Source organism: Euprymna scolopes, chromosome 21 (assembly GCF_053919585.1).
Source record: "Euprymna scolopes isolate OS-2025 chromosome 21, ASM5391958v1, whole genome shotgun sequence".
NCBI lineage: Eukaryota > Metazoa > Mollusca > Cephalopoda > Sepiida > Sepiolidae > Euprymna > Euprymna scolopes.
Window position 1 is genome coordinate 92,770,333 of NC_136502.1, and position 20,427 is coordinate 92,790,759.

The 20,427-nt window shown below is 34.6% G+C and overlaps 1 protein-coding gene across 3 annotated transcripts; it reads left to right on the forward strand.

Moving 5' to 3' along the window:
* The first annotated feature begins 5,784 nt into the window (after positions 1-5,784).
* Positions 5,785-18,290, forward strand: LOC145242581 (uncharacterized). Of its 3 annotated transcripts, none has more exons than XM_080105676.1 (2): positions 5,785-5,950; positions 16,568-18,290. In XM_080105676.1, exon 2 carries the CDS (start codon positions 17,016-17,018, stop codon positions 17,979-17,981), a length of 966 nt encoding a protein of 321 aa, XP_079961802.1. In that variant the 5' UTR covers positions 5,785-5,950; positions 16,568-17,015; the 3' UTR covers positions 17,982-18,290. The 3 variants fall into 3 exon arrangements, with proteins under 3 accessions (XP_079961802.1, XP_079961801.1, XP_079961803.1); XM_080105675.1 differs by lacking the exon at positions 5,785-5,950 and adding an exon at positions 6,304-6,543; XM_080105677.1 differs by lacking the exon at positions 5,785-5,950 and adding an exon at positions 7,310-7,442.
* Positions 18,291-20,427: the final 2,137 nt, after the last annotated feature.

A 20,427-nucleotide genomic window follows, 5' to 3' on the forward strand; every position in this document is an offset into this window, starting at 1 on the left:
CTACGGATGGCCCTACGAGACATAAGTAGCATAGTCAATAACTACAGCCGTTAGCTTCAAACACTAAAGCCAAGAAACGTGCTAAGTTTAATATGTTAATTTAAGTTTCTTTTGTTTGTTTGGGTTTTTTTTTTTTTTTTTTTTTTAAAGTTTTTATCACTTTCTGATCAGCAGGGGCGATAAATTAATTCATAGTTAAATAGCTAAGGACAATGAGTTCAATCCTTGAGAGCATTACCATTATCTTTTATTACATTAAAGCTGAGTCCATCAACATTTTTTTTCCTAACGTTTTTTTCCCTATATAGTTTAATCATACAAAATGCATATAATCTCAGCTCGCCAGCCTTCTAAAGTCAACAGAGTATAGGTCATTTTTTGAATGACCTTTTCTCTGTTGACTGAGATTCCAACTACAAAGTCCCGTGTAATCCTAGGAGGATGACCCTCTCAGGCCTTGCCTCCTGACTTTCAAGGGGAGTAAGTTTATTACTTATTGTTTGAGGTGCTCTAATTGGGGAATACCGACGGGACTGCTCGGGCAATTTTTGTTAGACCAGAGTGCTACTCCTTTAAGGGTGCTGGCTTGATCTTTCCCACTTTTCTGAGCGTGTGTTACATTCCTCCTGTTGTGGGACGGACATAAATATAATCTCGGTTTGTGAGCCTTCTAAAGTCAACAGAGTATAGGCCATTTTTTAATGGCCTTTTCTCTATTGACTTAAGTGAAGGCTACAAAGTCCTGTTTAGTCCCAGGAGGTCCATCATCCCCGACCTTACCTCCCGATTTTCTGGGAGAGTAAGTTTATTGCTTACTGTCTGAGGCACCCCTACCAGGGCTGTCCAGGCAAATTTTCTTAGGCCAGAGTGCTCTTCCTGTTGTGGGACGGAAATAAATATTATCTCGTCTCAGGAGTTAGGAGCACTCCCATCCTGACTTAATTCTCATCAAGTCGGTGTTCCTAGTCACCGTAGGGACCAGGGGCAGCAGCAGTAGCAGTACCCAAACAGCCCTTTTCAGGGCTACTCAACAAATTAATTATACAATTGACAAACTCAGAATGTGATACACACTCCACTCTCTACTGTCTGCTTCCAGGCTGTAACTCTACTGGGACTCCCTCTCACAGCCAGTCCATCCAGTTGACAGTTCTTGAGTTGAAATCCACAGAGCAAAATATTCTTCCCGTGTTGACACGAAGAAAGTATATGCGAAGTTGCTACAGAAAAGGTTTCATTTTTATGGAGCAATTCTGGTTTCTGATTGGTTGGTAGCAGAACGTGAATTAATTCGATTCGTCAGTTCCTAGCAGCATCATTTATAAATAGAATCTCCAGATTGTGCGGGATCATACCCTCATTATAATTGGGGATGCTGCTTCAGCTGCAGGGAGACGGTAGAGTACTTGTCAAGGATTTGTTCTTGACACTCAATCCGATAGGTGAGGGGCCAGGAACCGGCCCAGCACACGTTGGACTGAGGTACACCGCCTGGGTAATACTCAGGCCTTGCCACCAGGATTTCTGGTGGGGCAAATTTATTGCTTGTCACCTGAGGCACCTCGAACGGGGAATTCCGACAGGATTACTCAGGCAATTTTTGCAATTGCAGGAGTGCCCTTCCTTTAGGGGAGCCTGCTTGGATCCCCACTTTCCGGCCTTGTGTCAAATATTGTTGTGGTGGGCAGCAATTAAATATCTACCCCCATTATATCTCAAAAATATTGCAACAGAGACTCTTTTTTGAACTCTATCTAAAGGGAAGAGATTAGTGGCAGGTGCACCAGCCCAGATATGAGATATATTTTTATTGAGTAGTTTACTTAGCGGATCTATCGCCAGACCAAAAAGTAAAGGAGAAAATCTTTCGCCTTGGGAGATTCCTCTTCGGATGTTGATGTCAGGAATTGTCATTGTTCCACTAGTGTGGCTTTCTGGATGAATTCACCCTGGATTATTAAGTTAAAGCTGAGAGGGAAAAGATAATGAAATGCAATACGACATGAAAAGAAACTGGAATCTTGGGAAGATCTCCATCATTCCAGTAATTATAGTAGCAACCGGACTTACAAAAATAGAATTTTAAAAACTACCTAGTAAATATACCTGGTTAACCAAGTGCAAGAGAGATACAAACAACTGCACTTAAAGAGACGGTTAGAATCTTATAAAAGATCTCTCAGTTGGAATATATGAGATACCAAGTGAATGTCTGACATCCGGTAGGATGCCCTATCCACAGCTAGAACAAAATAAGAAAACTGAAAAGAAAAGAAATAAATACAGACGGGACGTCATTCTCTAAGGTTTCAGACATTACCTTTCATATGTGTAAATTCATTTTGACCCCTTATATCTGTTATTGAGTGTGTTGTCATCAGCAAATGTATCCATTTTGAATACAATTTTATCAGGGCAGTCATTTATAAATATCAGGAATAATAAAGGTCCAAGGATTTCACTGTTCCTGTTTTACCAGTATTTTAATGGTAGGTGCTCCGATGAACTACAAGCCCTTGTACCCGCCTCAGCGTAAATACCCTACTCTAATAGCTTCTTCCTTAGGACTGCTAAACTTTGGAATTCTCTTCCAGGTTCCTGTTTCCCTGACTGTACTGACATGCATAATCACATTGACACACCGTTTCCTGCTGGATCACCGAAGTTAAGCAATGTTGAACCTGGCCACTACTAAATGGGTGACCGTTTGGAACTTCCAGGTGCTGTATGTGCTCTCCGCTTATCTCGGCATTGTTTCCAGTCGTCCTGGACTTCTCCTTGCTACTGGACTCAAACAGTGCCGATTCAGGAGAGATGTAGTCAGTTATTGTGCAACCCTTGCTGCACAATTACATGTGCAGCTGCCCTTACAGGGGGTATCCTTTCTCTTTTGAGACTAAATGGAGGCTTCATCAACATCGACTGACATGCAGAAGTTTAAGTATAATGTAAACAGACATCTTGCTGCTCAACTCCCTACATAGTACTCCTAAAACTTATGTCCGAGATAGTAGCCCTCTAAATCAAAATGGCACTGCGCTTTGTTTGGCGGGAAAAGGCAATTAAAATAAAAAAAAAACGGTGAATGTAGTTTGTTTTTGTATAGTATGTTGGTTGGTTGGTTGTTTTTGTTTTACGGCATATCAACCCTTTTCAGGTTACTTAATGCCGGATCCAGTGATTTCGAAAAAAAATTTTTTAATAGAATATATTTTTTTTTTTTCAAGTCGGTTTCTATTTAACCCATAGTTGGAACCCTAACAGGTACTCCCACTCCGGGTTAGAGTGGACCTGGGAGCAATGGCAAAAAACACACTTGTGAGGGATGATTTATACCTTTTGGCTTTACGAGTCGTTTAAAATTAATAAATATTTATTATTTATTATTACTACTTGCAGTGGAAGATTTTGTTTTAAAGAAAATTAAATGAAAAAAAGATGATTAAAGGAATTGTTTTGGGCATCGGAAAATAGACACATTTTTCTGATACCGATTCCGATACCGATTCCAATACCAATTCCGATACCGATTTCGATACCTCCAAAATCTCTGATTTTTCCGATTCTCGATTCCGATTAACCATCCCAACACTAATGATAACATTCAACAATCGGTGATTAGCATACCTTTGGTGTTTCCTGGCTATTATCTAACATTAACTCTCTCGGAAGTTTATTCCATTGTTAAGGAATCCTGATTGGGAAAGCAGCCGTCCTCTGGTTTAATCGAAATCGGCAGTGAAATAGTTTCTTGCAGTGTTCGCACAAACCTCTTTCTGGTGCAGTAGTAATAATAGGTCCTGAATTATATCAGAATAACCATTGAGACTTAAGGGTAAAATGAGAGTGGCTGCTACACACTGCATAATCGTCGGTGTTCAAGAGAGAAAAGGTTTGCAACTTAAAAGAATTTAAAATCGAAAAAAATAAAATTAAAAAAGTAGGTGCGTATGCACTTATGTTACCGTGCTATTTTCTAAAAATCGTATTTTCAAGTTAAATTCGAGTTTTACGATATCTTTTTTTGGTACTTGTATAGTTTAATCAAGACATTAAAAAAATGAAAATATCGAAAAAAAAGTTTAAATTGTACATATCCGTTCTGAACTGAAGATCTCCGGAAAAAATTCACTGAAGTAGTTTTTTTTTTTTACAGCGGAAAAACACGTTTCTATGACAGCACGTTGAAGGCAGACATGTTGGATTTTTAAAAATTTTTGTTTGGAGTTTAGAAACGCCACGGGAGATAACTCCAGTTAAAGCGCCGACACTCCCTCCCCATCTTTAATACTAGCTTTTCTTCCTAAAAATCGAACATTTTGCTCGGTATCATAACAAATTGTTTTTTCACTGTAAAACAAAACTACTTGATGAAATTAAGTGAAATTTTTTTTCGTAGAACTTCATTCCATAACGGATACGTACAATATAAACCTTTTTCGATATTTTCATTTTTTAATGTCTTGATTAAACTGTACAAGTACCTCATTTTCTTCTTATTAAATTTTTAGGTGAAAATACAGAATAGTTACAAAACTCTCTCTCCCCCCTCCACATGCTAAGAATGGCTTTCTAAATAATAACTTTATTATTTTAACACGGTAACATAAGTGCATAAGTACCAAAAAAGTAGAACACTTTCCGAAGATAAATAATAGTGGAAAAAGTACATAGGATCAAATGTTTGTTTCTTTTTTTTTTCTTTCCTTTTTTTTTTTTCTTTTCTTTTTTTTTTTCTTTTCTTATTTTTTTATTACATTTTCACCCCAAACAAGGCAAATTGCCACTTTGGTGTAGAGGGCTACTATCAGGGGCAACAACTACTGGGGTACTATTTAGGGATTTGGGCAGCAAGATGTCGGTTCATGTTACACTTGAACTTCTGCATGTCAGTACTGTTGGAGAAGCAGGGACCTGGAATGGAATTCCAGAGTCTAGCGGTTCTGGGGAAGAAACTATTGGAGTAAAAAGATTTTTTACATCTAGGGATCTCTACAGTGTGGGGGTGGGATTTAGCAGCCTGTCGGGTTTGTCGAGGGTGCTCACGTCATGAGGGCACAAGTGATTGCAGTTCGTCAGAGCATTCACCACTAAAATACTTGTAGAAAAGACAGAGGGATGCAACATTTCGTCGATGGGACAGAGGTTGAAGCTTAGATGCCAGTTCAGGGCCTATCAGATTTGCGACTCTCTTTTGAACCTTGTAAAGGAGCGAGAGACACCAGCCCAGATGTGACAGCAATACTCCATACATGGGCGAATGGTGGCCTTATAGAGGTACAGTATACTTTCGGGTGTTAGTAGTTTTCTAGCACGGTAGAGAGAGCCCACCTTTCTTGCAGCGGCCCTGGCAATGCCTTCAATGTAATTGTTCCAACTCATGTTTCCTGTGAACGCTAGGCCAAGGAGTTTGAAAGATGTACTCTCAGATAAAGAGTCGTTGGCCATTGCTATAGGTGGTAGAGAGGGTTTCTTGTAATTATTGAATGAAACTAGTTTTGTCTTGGCAGCATTGAACGCAACCAACCACTTTTGTCCCCATTCCACCACAGATTGGAGGTCTTCCTCTAGTGTTTCGATCTTAAATTGAAATTATTAAACAAATATTTGAAGGAAATGTAAGATTCATTCTGGTGGGCGATTTAGACGCGATTTTTAATTCTTACATTTGTAAAATAAGAGTCGAAAGTTCAATCAATAAAAAGACTGTAAAGATGTCAAAAACGGTTTAGAATTTTTTTTATTAAAGTACACGATTTAAAGAAATCTGAATCAGTATATTGAGGCTTTCACGTTTATAAATTGCATTTCATAGTTAATTATATCACGTATGATCATCCGTAGTTTCAGAAAATCAATAGTCAGCTTCGCACCAAACGTAAACAATTGGCTGAACGTTCGAATTTGCATGGAGAAACGGTCAACGATATTATTTACTTCAGTTTTGGATGTAAGTAAAATGAATTTCTATCTGGATGTTACCGTATTTTTACGTATCATTTGGGCAAGGGACGCAATTTTGTTTTATAAAAGTTTGTTTTGTTTCTTTGTAATATATATATATATATATATATATATATATATATCGCAAAAAAAAGGTGTTAATTATTTTGGGTATTATTTTAGTCATAAAATTCTAATTTCTTTTACTTTTTTTTTTTTAAATAAAATTATAATTTTTCAAAATTTTTAACTGCTAAAATATTTTATTTTTACGTATAAAACTATTTTTGTTATACGAATTCCAAAACCAATTTATATATATATATATATATATATATATATATATATATATATATACACACATACACCCTAAATAATGCCTGTAAATTTCTACTGATCGTTTCCTGGTTCTATATTTTGGCTAGACGCATTCTCGAAAAATTCTACGTGTCTTTTTGTTGTTGCTGTTGGGGGTGAGAAGTGCGTTCGGTCATATGACCACTTCGCAACGTTTACTTTACTTACGCATTCGGAGAGAAAGAAAGAAATTAATCGAGAAAATCCGTTTCTCGAGACAGGCGGAAGGGAATATATTTCAATGTGAGTTCATATTTCTTTGTTTTTGTTTTTTTTCGACGCTTAACTAAAGTACAGTCACCATTTTTATAAAAATTGAAAAAAAAAATTATTCACATTTTTCTTGCTATATATATATATTATATAAAATTTTAGGTATTGTTTTCCCCATCATCTAGAAAAAGGGTTGATGCCTTTACAGGGTTTGAACTGAATCAAACCGACTTTTGCCGAACTAAACCTAAAATTTAATTTTGGGTTAGGATATGTGTGTATATATACACATATCAGTTTGGTTCAAATTTTGGAGAAGTACCAAGCGGTTTCATTACTTATCGTAGCCGATAGACGCGTATATTTTCAGTTGTTTCGAAAGGTGTATATATATATATATATATATATATATATATATATGTCGGGAAATGTTCCTAACGTGTTTATTTCTCGTCTTGTGTGTACGTGAAAATAATCATGCCTTCTACCTGTTGTTTAAAACTGGATAGGTAAAATGAAAAACCACGATTTTCTAAATGTTTTAAAAGTTCATAATAATGCTACTTGAAATTTGGGGGGGGGGGCAATGTGTTTCCTTTTTCAAAAATTAAACTGCAACATTTTGAATTTATTGAACCTCTCCAACCTTAGCTTTTTTTTTTTTTTTTTTCAAGTTAATTGCTGTTGAATTGCTACTGATAAATTTACGGGCGTCTATTTTTTTTTTTTTTTTTTTTCTTTCCTCTCTCCTCTTCATTAATAATTTAATAATTCTTTACCGGTGTTGATTTAAAACGCATAAAATCATGCTACATTTTAGTCCGGATATTCGGGCTCAGAACAAAGTGCAGTAAATTTTGGACGAAATGCGTCTCTTCACCAAACCTGAGTGTGGCCACACCCACAGTTGATGGCCTTGTGCCTAATTTGTAAGTAAAAAAAAATTATTGGTGAATAAATAATTTAGAATAGATCTCTATCCTTAATTGGAGTAGATATGCTTCTCGGCTGGGGCATTTTTTACTACTATCTAACGTGTCCCTTTAACTTGGATATCATCCATGTTAAAAAGATACGTAGTGTCGACCTTTGCCCTCGTGGAAATAATTTTTCAATAAGAGTATTAATTCTGTAAGAGTACGTTTAGTTTTGTAATTTTATAAACTTACTACCGTCCTTATTCGGACGATTTTTTGCCGTAACAGCGGATAAAGACATGAAAATGGTTGTAATTAAAAATGTAAATATTGTAGTTTGAAGACTGGGGTGATTTAATAAAAATACAAAAAATCTATTGAACTAAAAAGTATGGCAATAAAAATGTACGGGTGTATTTGTATCGAACAAAATTCTAAACATCAAAACATTTTTGCTTTTGAAATCCAAAAATTTAAATTTTTATACTTATTTTCGACCTTTTATTTTTATTTAAATTAAAAATGCAAACATTTTACAAATATATTAAAGCGTTTGAGGTTTAATGAAAAAATAAACACGTTTTTGTGACATAGACAAAAAGCGTTCGGCATGATTCTTTAACTCTGAAATTATTTTAAAATCTTTTTCATTCTTCTAAATTATATATCCCCGACCCACAGTAAAATGAGTACTTTAATAAAAAAAAAAAAAAAGGGGGGGGGCTAAGACATTTAAAGGATTTATTTTATTAGTTTTAAAACGTAAGATCACGGCACATTTCTATGACGTCATCAAATGAAACGAACAGCAGTTCTAAAAATAGTTTTCATGCCGGAAAATTCGAAAAAAGCAGCGCAAAAACAAGGAATTTTGAATCCTTCTTTTTTTCTCTAGAAGAACAAAAATAATAAAAGTTAAAGATGGCAATGAAAATATACAACGAAACTATTCGTGTTCTATTTAAGCGCACTAAATGTAGCACAAAATCTCGTTGAATAATGGAGTATAAATTTTTAACAAAATGAGTTATAATTTGCGCCCCTCCTTCCGGCCGCCATAACCGCGGTATTTGCGGAACCCGATCCGATGTTTGTATAAACAAAAATGCAGACGAAACTTTTGCAGAGAAGGATTTTAAATATATATTATGAATAGAAATTCACATATTTGCAAATAAAATATTATTTAACATAAAATTATCAAATGAATGAATATTTTTCTCTGCTTCTTTCTACGTTTTTATCATAAAATAAAATCTCTCCTTGCTACCTAATTAGTTTAATTTTTATATTAAAAAAATCTTTTTTAATCGTATTTCCAAGTTTAATTAAAGTTTTTTTTTTTATTCACTTGTAAGGTTAAAGTACAGAATAGGTACAAAGCACCCATCCCTCCCCATGCTAAGAATGGCTTTTTAAATAGTAACGTTATTTCAGCACGGATCAATAAGTGCACTAGTACCAAAAAACGTTGCAGTACCCCTTTTATACTGCACATGAATAAAATTTTATGGCCTTTTCAACATGTTGAGTTTATTTGAAATGATACCTCCTCAGTAAATTTGGTAGCTATTATGACTACATACATCGATTCCATCGAAGAATAACAGACTAATAAGACCCCATTTTCCTACACTTTTGATAATCTTATGCCTAATTTGTTCCAAATTTAAATTCTGTTTGAATTATTTGCAAATAATTCAAAGTGTAGTATCTGTTCTTGCACTTAGGCAAAGGTCCTCGTGCAATGTTTATCGCAGTCATGGAAGATTTTTTAAAATAGCCAACAAAGCAAAAATTTAAAAAAGGTGAAAAAATACACAAAAAATAAATGTTACCAAAGACAGTTAAGTTTTTACTACCTAATAAGGTTTTGTTTTTTTAACTTATTTTAAAGTGTTTTTTTTTAACTTAAAATATAGTGTAAAGCCTGTCAATGTTAGATCGAAAAACAAAATGGTGGTCTCGTCAGAATCATAGTCGTGTCTCGATAATCGCTCAAAAATTAAACAAAATATTGGTAGAACATATTTTCGCACGATTAGTTACGTTTATTAGATGTATTTCTCAGTATTTTTTATTTTTTTAGCAATTATCATGGCTCGGCTAGTTCATTAATGTCATTTACTCGTGGCCTATCCTACTTAAAATATGTCAACTGTGTTGAAAATTTAATATAATTTACAAACGCACGTGTAAAATTCACGAAAAAAGCAATCGTGAATTAAAAGGCAATGCTTCTAAGAAGCATTGCCTTTTAATTGCTCAATGCTCTAAAACGGTAAAAACTGGATTTTTGCACACACCCTTAAAGCATAATTTATTTTCAATGCAAACAATTAATTTAGTCATTTTTTTTTTCTTTAGCGCCAAATCATTTTCTGCATTCCAATAACTGAATAGCCTCCCTTGTTTCCCCACTTGACTTATTTTACACAAATCTTAAATTTCTAACATGTTTACCTTGTGCAAGGCGGCGATTTTTTCATGGACTGTTTGGATGTAAAATCTGAATCTAACCAATTATATTTTAAATTAGTTTAAGCTTCAATTAACACATCTGGATTAGACGTCAGCTATGAATTAGTTATTTTAACTTTGAAGTAAAATGTTTTTGCTGGGCGGTTCAGGAAATTTGTCAGTTTATTTTAAGTAGGGTTGGGCACGGGGTTTAAAACATTTACCATTCCAATTGGAGTATTTGAAGCTCGGTAATAATTTAATGTTGACCGACTATGGCTACTTAAACTAAGAAAAGATAACTCTTCAAGTAGTTCCCACCATTTTATTTTATTTTTTTTTATTATAATCTACCGGTTATCATGGATTAGATACTGAATTGACAATGCAATTTGTAGGTAGCTTTTTTTTTTTATGAAAGATTAACCCCCCCCCCCCCCGGAAGATAAATATTCCCTTGAGGACTTATTCGCTGCCCTTTTAAAATGCTAATTTTCTAATCTTTTTGTGTGAATACTGTATTTACGATAACAAACAAATAGTTTACTTTTTTTTTTTTTTTTTTTTAATAAAATTAAAGTGAAGATGCTGTCTGTAAAAAAAAAAATATTTCTAAAAAATGCCGATTTTTGTATAAAATCTGCTAAAAAAAGAGAATGATTGGCGAATGTGTATTTCAGCGACGTAAATTATTTGACATACATAAATTTATTTTTCTATAAAACATTATTAGACCCTAAGGCTGAAATAAAACCCGAAATTTTTTTTTTATTAGACTAAATGTACAACAATTGAGGCCGCCATCTGCTTTTGAAAATTTGGCCTTTCTAAGGATTAACAGATTGGTCTCTTTAAGGTACAAATTTGGCCCTTTTTTTTTTTTTTTACGTTCTTGCATGGACTATATAAAAGGGCCAATAAGGTCTTTGTTTTATATAAAAATAATTTTTATAAATTTTTGTCTATCAAATAATTCATGCTGCTGAAATACACATTTGCCGAATGATTTTTCAGAAAAGAATTAAAAATGTGCAAGCCAAGAAGTCGATATAGCTTATCTGCAGTGCAATAATCAACCATTCGCCACTGCAGCAATCTACAACGACTGTAGCACTTAGTCTGAAGAACTTCATATGAAATAATCTTACTGATGCAATTGTGTAACTTTGCTGATGACACTACGCTCTATAATAGACATGATGGAAAACGAATGTACACTTATCCAAGGCACTGGCAGTAACCCCAGAAAGCTACCATCAGTCGGTAATGGAATGGAGCTGTAAACGGATGGTAACATTTAATACTGACAAGCTACTTTCCTTTTTTAAAAAAAAAAAAAAAAGATAACCTTCTCAACCAATGGTTGCTCTGACAAGTAACACCTTACCTGAGAGCCCATCTTTCAAACTCTTTGGCCTAACATGAATTTGAATAAATACATTGAAGACCTAGCTAAGGCTGCGAAGATGGGCTCCCTCTATCGTACTAGAAAATTACTCTCACAAGAGTATCTTTACAAAGACGCCATTCACCCTTGCATGCAAATGTTGTCACATCTGGGCTGGTGCATCTACCATTAGTCTCTCCCTCTTAGACAGGGTCCAAAAGACTTTCAAATCTTAGGTCCCACATTATCGGCCAAGCTCCAACCTCAGCCCCATCGCTGCAATGTCGCTTTACTGTGCTTGTTTTACAGCTAATTTAATGGAATATGCCTTGACGAATTCGTAGCACTTGTGCCCTCTCAACATACATATTTCCAACTAATCCGACAAGCAGCAAAATCCCACCCTTTACTGTTGAGGTCTCTCCATGTCAGTCTTCTACTCTAATAGTTTCTTCCCTCAGACTGCTAGACTTTATAATTCCCTTCCTGTTTCCTGCTTTCTTAACTCTACTAACTTGCTGAAGTTTAAAACTAATTTGAATAGAAATCTCGCTGTTCAACTCCCCACAGTCCACTTGTAGACACAGTCCCAAATTGTAGCCCCTTACATTCCAAGTGGCAATGTGCCTTGTTTGGGGTGAAAAAGAATTTAAAAAAACACTACTTGCAACAACTTTTTGGAAATAAAAAAAATACACACAAGCTGAATTCTTATACAATCAGCGGGAGCCTGACACTTGCTGAGTTTATTTCAATTAAAATATTTTACGCTCAACTCCATCATACAAATTTTTAAGTGCCCTATACCTGCAGCTTTCAATAAAATGTATACTTTTTATGTGTACGAATTGTGTTAATTTATTGTGCATCAATTTCTCTACAATCGTTACTTTTATAGTAGGTGCTCGACTGAGCTTCAATCTGTGGTTCTCCCCTGTAAAATGTTTGCAACGAATACCTGCTTAGCTGCAACAATTGTCAACAATTTTCCCTCCCTCTCTATCTGTGCCTAAAAGTAAACAAAAATTCCAAGAGCAGAGTTTCTTTCCGACAACTGTCCGTCTGTAGAACACAGTATCATGGAGCTGCTTCCCAGTTGACTACATGGTCATTTTAAAATGTAAAATAAATTCTTAAGCAGTTTTTTACAATAACTAAGCCATACCCAAGTTCCACTCTTACTGATCGGGGCTCTACATTGTGAGTGAAACAGTCGCATTTGCGAGTGATTTTTCAAAGTGTTGACTAGAAATAATGAAACGCTTATCTTTTGCCGATTGCATTTATTTCACTGGTAATCTTCTAAGGCTCACTACTGAGTGAAAAATATCTTTTATTCATTTTTTATAATAAAACGGGCCTGGGTGCCTGGCGTTGCCCGGCTGTTTGAAGGTATGTGTTGAACGAAAAAGTGTTGGCAGGCAGGCTCGAACCCGTACCGCATAGGAGGAAAAGAATGTGAAAAAAAAATGTGATGTCTTTGCTGTTGCGTCCATCGCCAAACCGGAAGTGACGAATGTTTAAATTAAGGCTAGTCAATCGAAAAGAGGGGATGACTTTCAAAAATATCAGCAAAAAAAAAGCGACCCCCGCCCTGTAGAAAAGTGCCCAGTTAAGGGTGACGGAATGAATGCTTTTAGCCAATTTTTTGATTTTTGTCGTTCAAAGTGTCAAGCTTCAAAATAATACCAATCTCATGAAAATCTGTCGCTTCTGTCGAAAGTTTTAGGCAGGCATACATACATACATTTAAACACAGGTGGGATTTATATTATAGACGAACAAAGTTAAATTATTTAAACAATAAGTTTAATAGAACAATTTTTTTTTTTTTTTTTTTTAAACAAAGGCTGTTTTAAAAAAAAAAAAAAAATCTGAAGAAATCAGAATGTTTATACCTTCAAGTAGCAGCATAAAATTTATTGTATATTTAGAATTAAACTTATTTAAACATATACAGAAAAATCTTTATGATCTACATACTCGTCACAGAACTAAGATATCATATTCTAAAAATCATGTGGGTTTGGCTTGTAACTTTTCTATTTGGCTAATAAACGAAAATATTTAGTTGTCAAACGTCAACTAAATATAAATTTGTCTATAGAGCCTTGCTGATCATGTTGCCTTGTCATGTACCTGACATTTATTAACATTATCCTAATGTGGTCTCTTATCTTAGTAAGTAGTGACTCCTTAAGTAAAAAAAACAAAACAAAACCAATGTTTATTTTTGTATCAAATAACAGTATAATATATCGTTCATTATATCTTGAATTATAAACGCCATAATCATGTTGACATACCGGTTCCCATCAGACCAAAGTTAAGCAACATTGAGCCTGGTCAATACTAAAATGGCTGACCATTTGGGAATTCCATATGCTCTCCGCTCATCTCGGCATTGTTTCTAGTCAGTCATGGGTCTCTCCTTGCCACTGGATCCAAGCAGTGCCAATTCAAAAGAGGCGTGTAGAGATTGTGCAACCCGTGCCTCACAATTACACGCAGCTACCCTTACAGACTGAATGGAGGCATCGATCAATTGAATTCTTCTTTAGGAACACAAGATATCTAGTGAGCATTTTCTGCTGCCATACTTTAAAGAACGTGGTCGCATGTGTAATCTTATGAAATCAATAAAACTGCATGAAAATTCCACTGTTGCAGACCTACCATTTTTCTCCTGTTGTAATAATACTTGTTGGTCAAATATTCTTTAAATAAATAAAACTGTAGCAGTTATACAATTTTGTTTTCTTTTGCACCTGCATGTTCTTACTCGTGGAGTGATGGGAAATGCCTTCAAAAAGTTTCCTGACTTTTTGTACACACCTTTTAAAATTGTCGTAAACTCTTAAAAATTCACTATGTTATTGCTATACATCTTATGACCAATTGTTATGATTTCAGGTTCAAATGATAAGCTACAGTAGGAATTGGAATACACCCTACTGCAGCCAGATCATCACAGCTGGTGACTTTCAAAAAGGCAATCTGGATGTGGGGACACTTTAAAAGAACAATATGCAATAAAATTCTGTTTTAAAGTTGTAAAAAAAAAAAAAAAAAAAAAAAAAAATATGTAAACTTGTGAAAAGAATGCTATATGGAACGCTTCAGATTGCTTTTAGAGCATTTTGCATGAATCGAGCATCAGTTTTTTTAGTGGCATAAGAGATTCAAGGAAGATGGGGAGTCTGTGAGGGATGAGGTGTGGGAGGAGTAAGGAAGTCAGAACACCAGAGTTGATTGGACAAATAAAGAATTTTGTGAATAAGGACCGTCGTGTGTCTATAGAGACGATAAGTATACAGTTTGATGTCAGTGTGGGAACTGTACACACAATTACTTGGGAGGAACTGAAGATACAGAAGATTTCTGAAGTTTGTCCCAAGGGTGCTTCATCTTTGTTACAGACTATTTAACCAAGGTAGGCATGAAGACAGTTCCTCAAGTCAAAAACTTGCTCCCTGTGACTTTTGGTTATTCCCTAAGCTCAAGAAAAACCTTAGAGGTTGTAGTGATGAGACAATTGAGACGAGGGTCATTGTTGACATGCTCACACGAGGATTTCTATGCAGCATGTCAAGAGGTGTTGGAACGGTACAAGTGCATTGCAGTCGGAGGAGATTACTTCAAAGGGGTCTAGAGTTTAGTGTGTGTACTATCAATAAGTGCGCATACGAAAAAATGTCCAGAAACTTATTGAAGGCACGCCTCTATATAACATCAAGCAATAAAAAAAATTTGCATGGGAAAGGCAACTTCTACTTCCCTCCAAATTTTTTTCCTATGATTCGTAAGCGGTAAACCTGTAGAAGTGAACAGTTGGATGTTTAGCATCACATTGATAAGACTGTATATTCTTTTTCTTACTTATTGCCAACGAAAAAAAATCTAAGTTAATCTTTATATGCAGGTTTTTGTTTTTCTGTTCGGCATGTTTGAATAGATATTCATAGACTAGCAGGCAGCCAGTGTTGCCCAGTCATAAAATGCGTTTAAATATATTTTAATTTACTTGATTTTGTATTCAAGCCAATTCTCTATTATAATATTGTAATCAATACATAGTGATTTCAAAAGTAAGATTTTGGTGCCATCAGCTAGAACCGAAACATATATAGCTTTCCAGCCTTATTCGTAACCATGTGCACTACGCCTCTACATATTTAAAAACTCAAAATAAAGTTAAAAATATAAATGTATATTTGCGCATGTGTAGAAGAGCACTATAAGTAAACTTACACTTGCAAAGTTCAAATTTAAAAAAAAAAAATTGACCTCTTAGCAGCTATTTTTACTGGCTAAAGACCAAATCGAATTTATTCCACAGGTCTAAATCTCTTCTTAGATCAAGTTTCAAGGCTGTAGACTAAAAATTGACAATAGTTTAGTAGCCCATTCTTCGGACATAGACAAATGGACAAGGTTACGTGTATATTTCTAAAATATTTTATCTGTTTTGGAGATAGTTCTATTTCTGTTGCATATTGAGCAAAATCATTATTTATGTAACTGTAACACACCTTTTTATAGCCAAATGTTCACTTGCAACGCATGTTCATAAATTGATTTTTAATGGATTATATAAAATGTTTACAAAATCATTTTAAAATTTGATCTTTGTACATTTTTTTGTTTGCAAATCAATCAAATGCAAAGAGTTCATTTTACTTCCTCAAATGATAACTTTTATTGTTTCAGAGTTCTTGAGATGAGGATTGATAATTTAAATTATTTGGACTACCATTATTATCTTGGTTATTTTCACAAATTTTTTTTTTTTGATGTAACCTCCAAATTTAGTTTTCAAATTGGGGAATCTTTCCATTGAACTGGGTATCTTTATGGAACTTTAAACTTAAGCATTAATTTAATATGGAGAGATGGGGGTAGATTGTTCTTAGTTTTTGTTACCTGTAGTAAAAAAATTGAACTGTAAACTGCTAGCAAACTCCCTCGAGAACTGATTGTTAACCAATGCTTTTATTCATTGCACTAAAGGTTCGCGTGGATAATCATGGCTGGAATAAGAATGGTTTATCCTGATGGATTGAAAAGGTCTTTGTTTTAAATTTTGTATAACTTCCAGTGTTGGAAAAGATGCACGGGAAGATTGAATGTTGCAAAGACTGGAGCATTCTAAAAATTTAACTAAAATTTGAATAATAGTATAAATTATAATTTCGATTTACTTTTCTTTTAACGTAAAGAAAATAAACATTTTATTTTTTTGTATATAATTTATAAATGTCTTTAATTTTTTTTTTTCTTTTACTTTTAGGTACGAAAACATCAAGCGATTGATTTTTAAGGATACAATTACTCTTCAATTTTACTCTTTACCCTATACACACACAAAAACAAACTGGATTTTGTTCGATTAAAAGAGGCTAATTTGATGACTCTTATACACAAGCAAAACCCCACCCCCCAAAAATGAACCCTTTTAATCCTGGCTATTACATGCAAAATGCATATACATATAACACAGACAGCTGCTATGGATACAGTTGTTTTGGTAATGATTCCTATAATGGTGTCCTATTAAGTATCAACTGTAACAAAATCTCTCAAACAGGAACGTGTGCATTTATGATTTCCCAAAAATCAGACATTCAAATTTGGTGCATGAAATGGACGTAAGATTTCCCAAATTGTGAGTTACATTGATCTGGATTTGTTTCCTGTTCTCTTTTTGGTATTTTTGAGCTTTTTTCTCTCCTCTTGCGATGGGTGCTGACAAAGAACAAAGAGCTTGCATGAAGTTCTGTTTCCTCTTGGGGAAAACTCCCGCAGAAGCTGTTTCAATGCTCGTTGAAGCCTTCAAAGAAAATGCTTTGAGCCAATCGGAAGTGGGCAAGTGGTATTCCCGTTTTGAACGTGGCGACATGTCTCTTGAGGACCAACCGGAATCCGGCCAACCTTCGACCAGCGAAAATGAACTCGATCTTGACGAGGTGTGCCCTGTGATTGACAGAAACCATGGCAATCATCATCCAATAGTTGATGAATTGTCGGAGGAGACGGATCCGTTTTGGAATTCGTGCCAGAGAATCTTAACTGAGGATTTGCAGAGTAAATGCACCGCCGTAGAAACTCCGCCAACTTTATTTATTGAGTCTGAAACGAACAATAATCATTTGAATGTGGACGAAAGAGGTCCGAATTTTACAACGGCCCGTAAATATTCCATCAAGTTTAAACTGCAAGTAGTTGCATATTCACGAAAGTTTTCAATCCACAAAACGTCACGTCAATATCACATTAATCGCAAGACGATACGCGACTGGCAAATGCAAGAAGGCCAGTTGCAACAAAAACTTAAGCTTGAAAAAGTCGATGATGAAGTTCTCGAGTTTTATCAGTTTCAGCAGGAGAAGAAGCTGCAAGTCTCACAGGAGGATTTAAAAACGAAAGCAATGGAGATTTTTGGTCAAATGGTCAAGGAAGGTGTTGCTACAGCCGATGAATTTGAACCAAGCGAAGACTGGGCAAAAAAACTTGTGAAACGTAACAAGTTAAATGTGGACCAAGGAAATGCATCTGCTCAAAAGATTCCTACGAAATACGTCGAAGAGTATCTTGGCTTTCTGAAGGGCCAGGAAAAAGTTAGTGCCCCCTCTCTTCTAGCAACGAAAAAAGACTCTGAGGAACCGCCAGTGAAAGATCCACCAAAAGTGGAGGATTTAAAATGAACAGAAGGCTTTTTTGTTTTGTCTTTTTTTTTTTTTCTGTAAACTGATTATGTAATCGTTGATGCTTGTGCGTCTGACGATTTCAGGAATGAAAGTAAGCATTCCCTCCGATCTTTTTGATTAGCAGGAGCTGAAAAAAAAAAATGAGTTTAAAAAATAAATACATTTTTATTACTACTTTGCTTCCCGTTAAAAATATATTTTTTAAATTAAAAAAAAAAAAATGCATTATTTTTTGAAGGCAAAGAAAACTGGTGTTGATATCTAATAAAAAAAAAAAAAATAAAAATAAAAAATAACAAAAAAAAACCTGAAAATCATTCAAAACATATACAAAACGTTTATTAACAAGAACGGGTATTCTTATGATGCGTCCATTACATCTACGCGTTTTAACGGCGGAAATGTTACTTCAAATGTAAGTGTGAAAATCAGTAGTCGTAATTTTAAATAACTTCATGATTCAATCCAAATTCAAGGCTATCGTCAAAGTTGGTGCACTAATTTTATTAAAGTTAGACCCTGTACTTTTTAAGTTGTGATGGACTAAGCTGTTTTATCCAGTTTTGGTATTAAGAATGCTGCAAGAATTCCATGCGCAACACCAAACCTTTCCTGCTTATTGTCCATGCAGTACGAGCCAAAGGGTCGACAGGTTGCATGGCGTTATGTTGCTTCTTACATCCTCGAACCACGTCTTCCTCAATTTACCATAATCTCTAATACCTGGGATATCATCTCTACTTACCAAGGCCAAAAGTTACCCAAGGATATGGGTTAATGTCAGTTAAATAAAACAGTACAATGAGGATTGAAAACTATGAACAAGTTGGACAAAATTTTATTAGTGATCAGCTCGATAAGTATTTGTTGAGATTGAACTTGAAAACCCTGTTCTAGTCTACAGGGGGAAACGGTAGTGTGGTAACGTGTTTCATAGATGGGAGTTCCTTGGAAAACAACTGTTTGTGAAAGTTCAGTTTCGCTTTATAAAAGAGGTGACACACTGTACATGATAAAAGCCTCAACATGACTGAAAACAAAATTTTTTTTTTTTTTTTTTTTTCTCATCGTGGTGTATGGCGCATTTTATGTAAATAATAGAATGTATATATATGATATCAATTACGGTGTATGATAAAGAATGATTTGGATGGCGGCAATGTGGAAAAGAGCTTTATGCAAAATGGCAGGAGAAAAAAAAAAGAATCACAAAATTCCCGGAAGTAAACGAGAAAACTAAAATCCTAAAACTCATTGTCCCTTTATATTTGGATATGCTGACAAGTCTTGCTGGAGCATCTAAATGTGCCCACATTTTATTAAGTCTATTTAAATGTAATGTTAACAACCCCGTCACATGATTAATGACAGGCTTTGTCTCCTGAAAGAATGTGTTAAACCTTTTTAGAGTTGACTGCGTTAAAGGATTTTATCGTAAGCCCAAATTGCTGGTAAGATTATTAGACGTACCCGCAACTCGTTGGGTCGCAACCACTCCAGCATTTTTTGATTTACTTTGAAAATTCATGAATTCCGACATTATTCTATTACTAAAAGTAAGGTTCTTTACTTCTATATAAAATTTATTATTTAGAAATATTATTATATAGAAATTTTATTACTAGCAGACCGCCTGGTGGTAAAATACGCATAAATATATTTTAATTAATACAGAAACTGAGACTTGCATGTGAGTTGTTTTTGTTTTTTTTTTTTTTGGTTTTTTTTTGGGTTTTTCTAAACTGTTCACTTTTAACTAAAAAATAAATAAATACTCGAGCTGAGATTGAAACCAAAATCTAAAAACAGCGAGTCAAGTACGATAGCCATTAGACCAGCATGACACGATCTTTAAAGTATTTTCAAACTATTTATTTTTAACATAAATAATCTGTAATGTGAACTATTCATGCATGCGCATTCGTCAAACAGTTAGCAAACAGATAAAAATCCGATGACTTCCACGTACCAATTATTCAATTTTGATCCCTTAGCAGCCCCTTGGGGGGTGGGTGAAACCAATTAAGTTTTCCACATGTCTGAATATCCTATATACCAAATTTCAAATCTGAAGATTAAAAATTTGAGTATATAGGTTGAAGTGACCTCACACACACATTCTCACTTATATAGATTATATAGAAATATTATTAAACTCTTATTTTACAATCAAATTTACATACAGCTTTATGGTATGTACAGATGCATGTATGTAAATTTGATGTTGAGAAAAGTCACCCTTTCTAAATACTCAGATGTTTAGAAAAATTAGTGATTGAATCCATATAGTGAGGGGGGAATACACACATAGCTAAGGAGATTGGTGATTTGTTAATTTAATTATAAATTACTGCTAATTATAACAATTAAAACAGTTTTTTTGTTTCTCATACATAACTCATTCCCAGAATTAAAGTGCATTTTAGCATGTATTTTGTGTTCA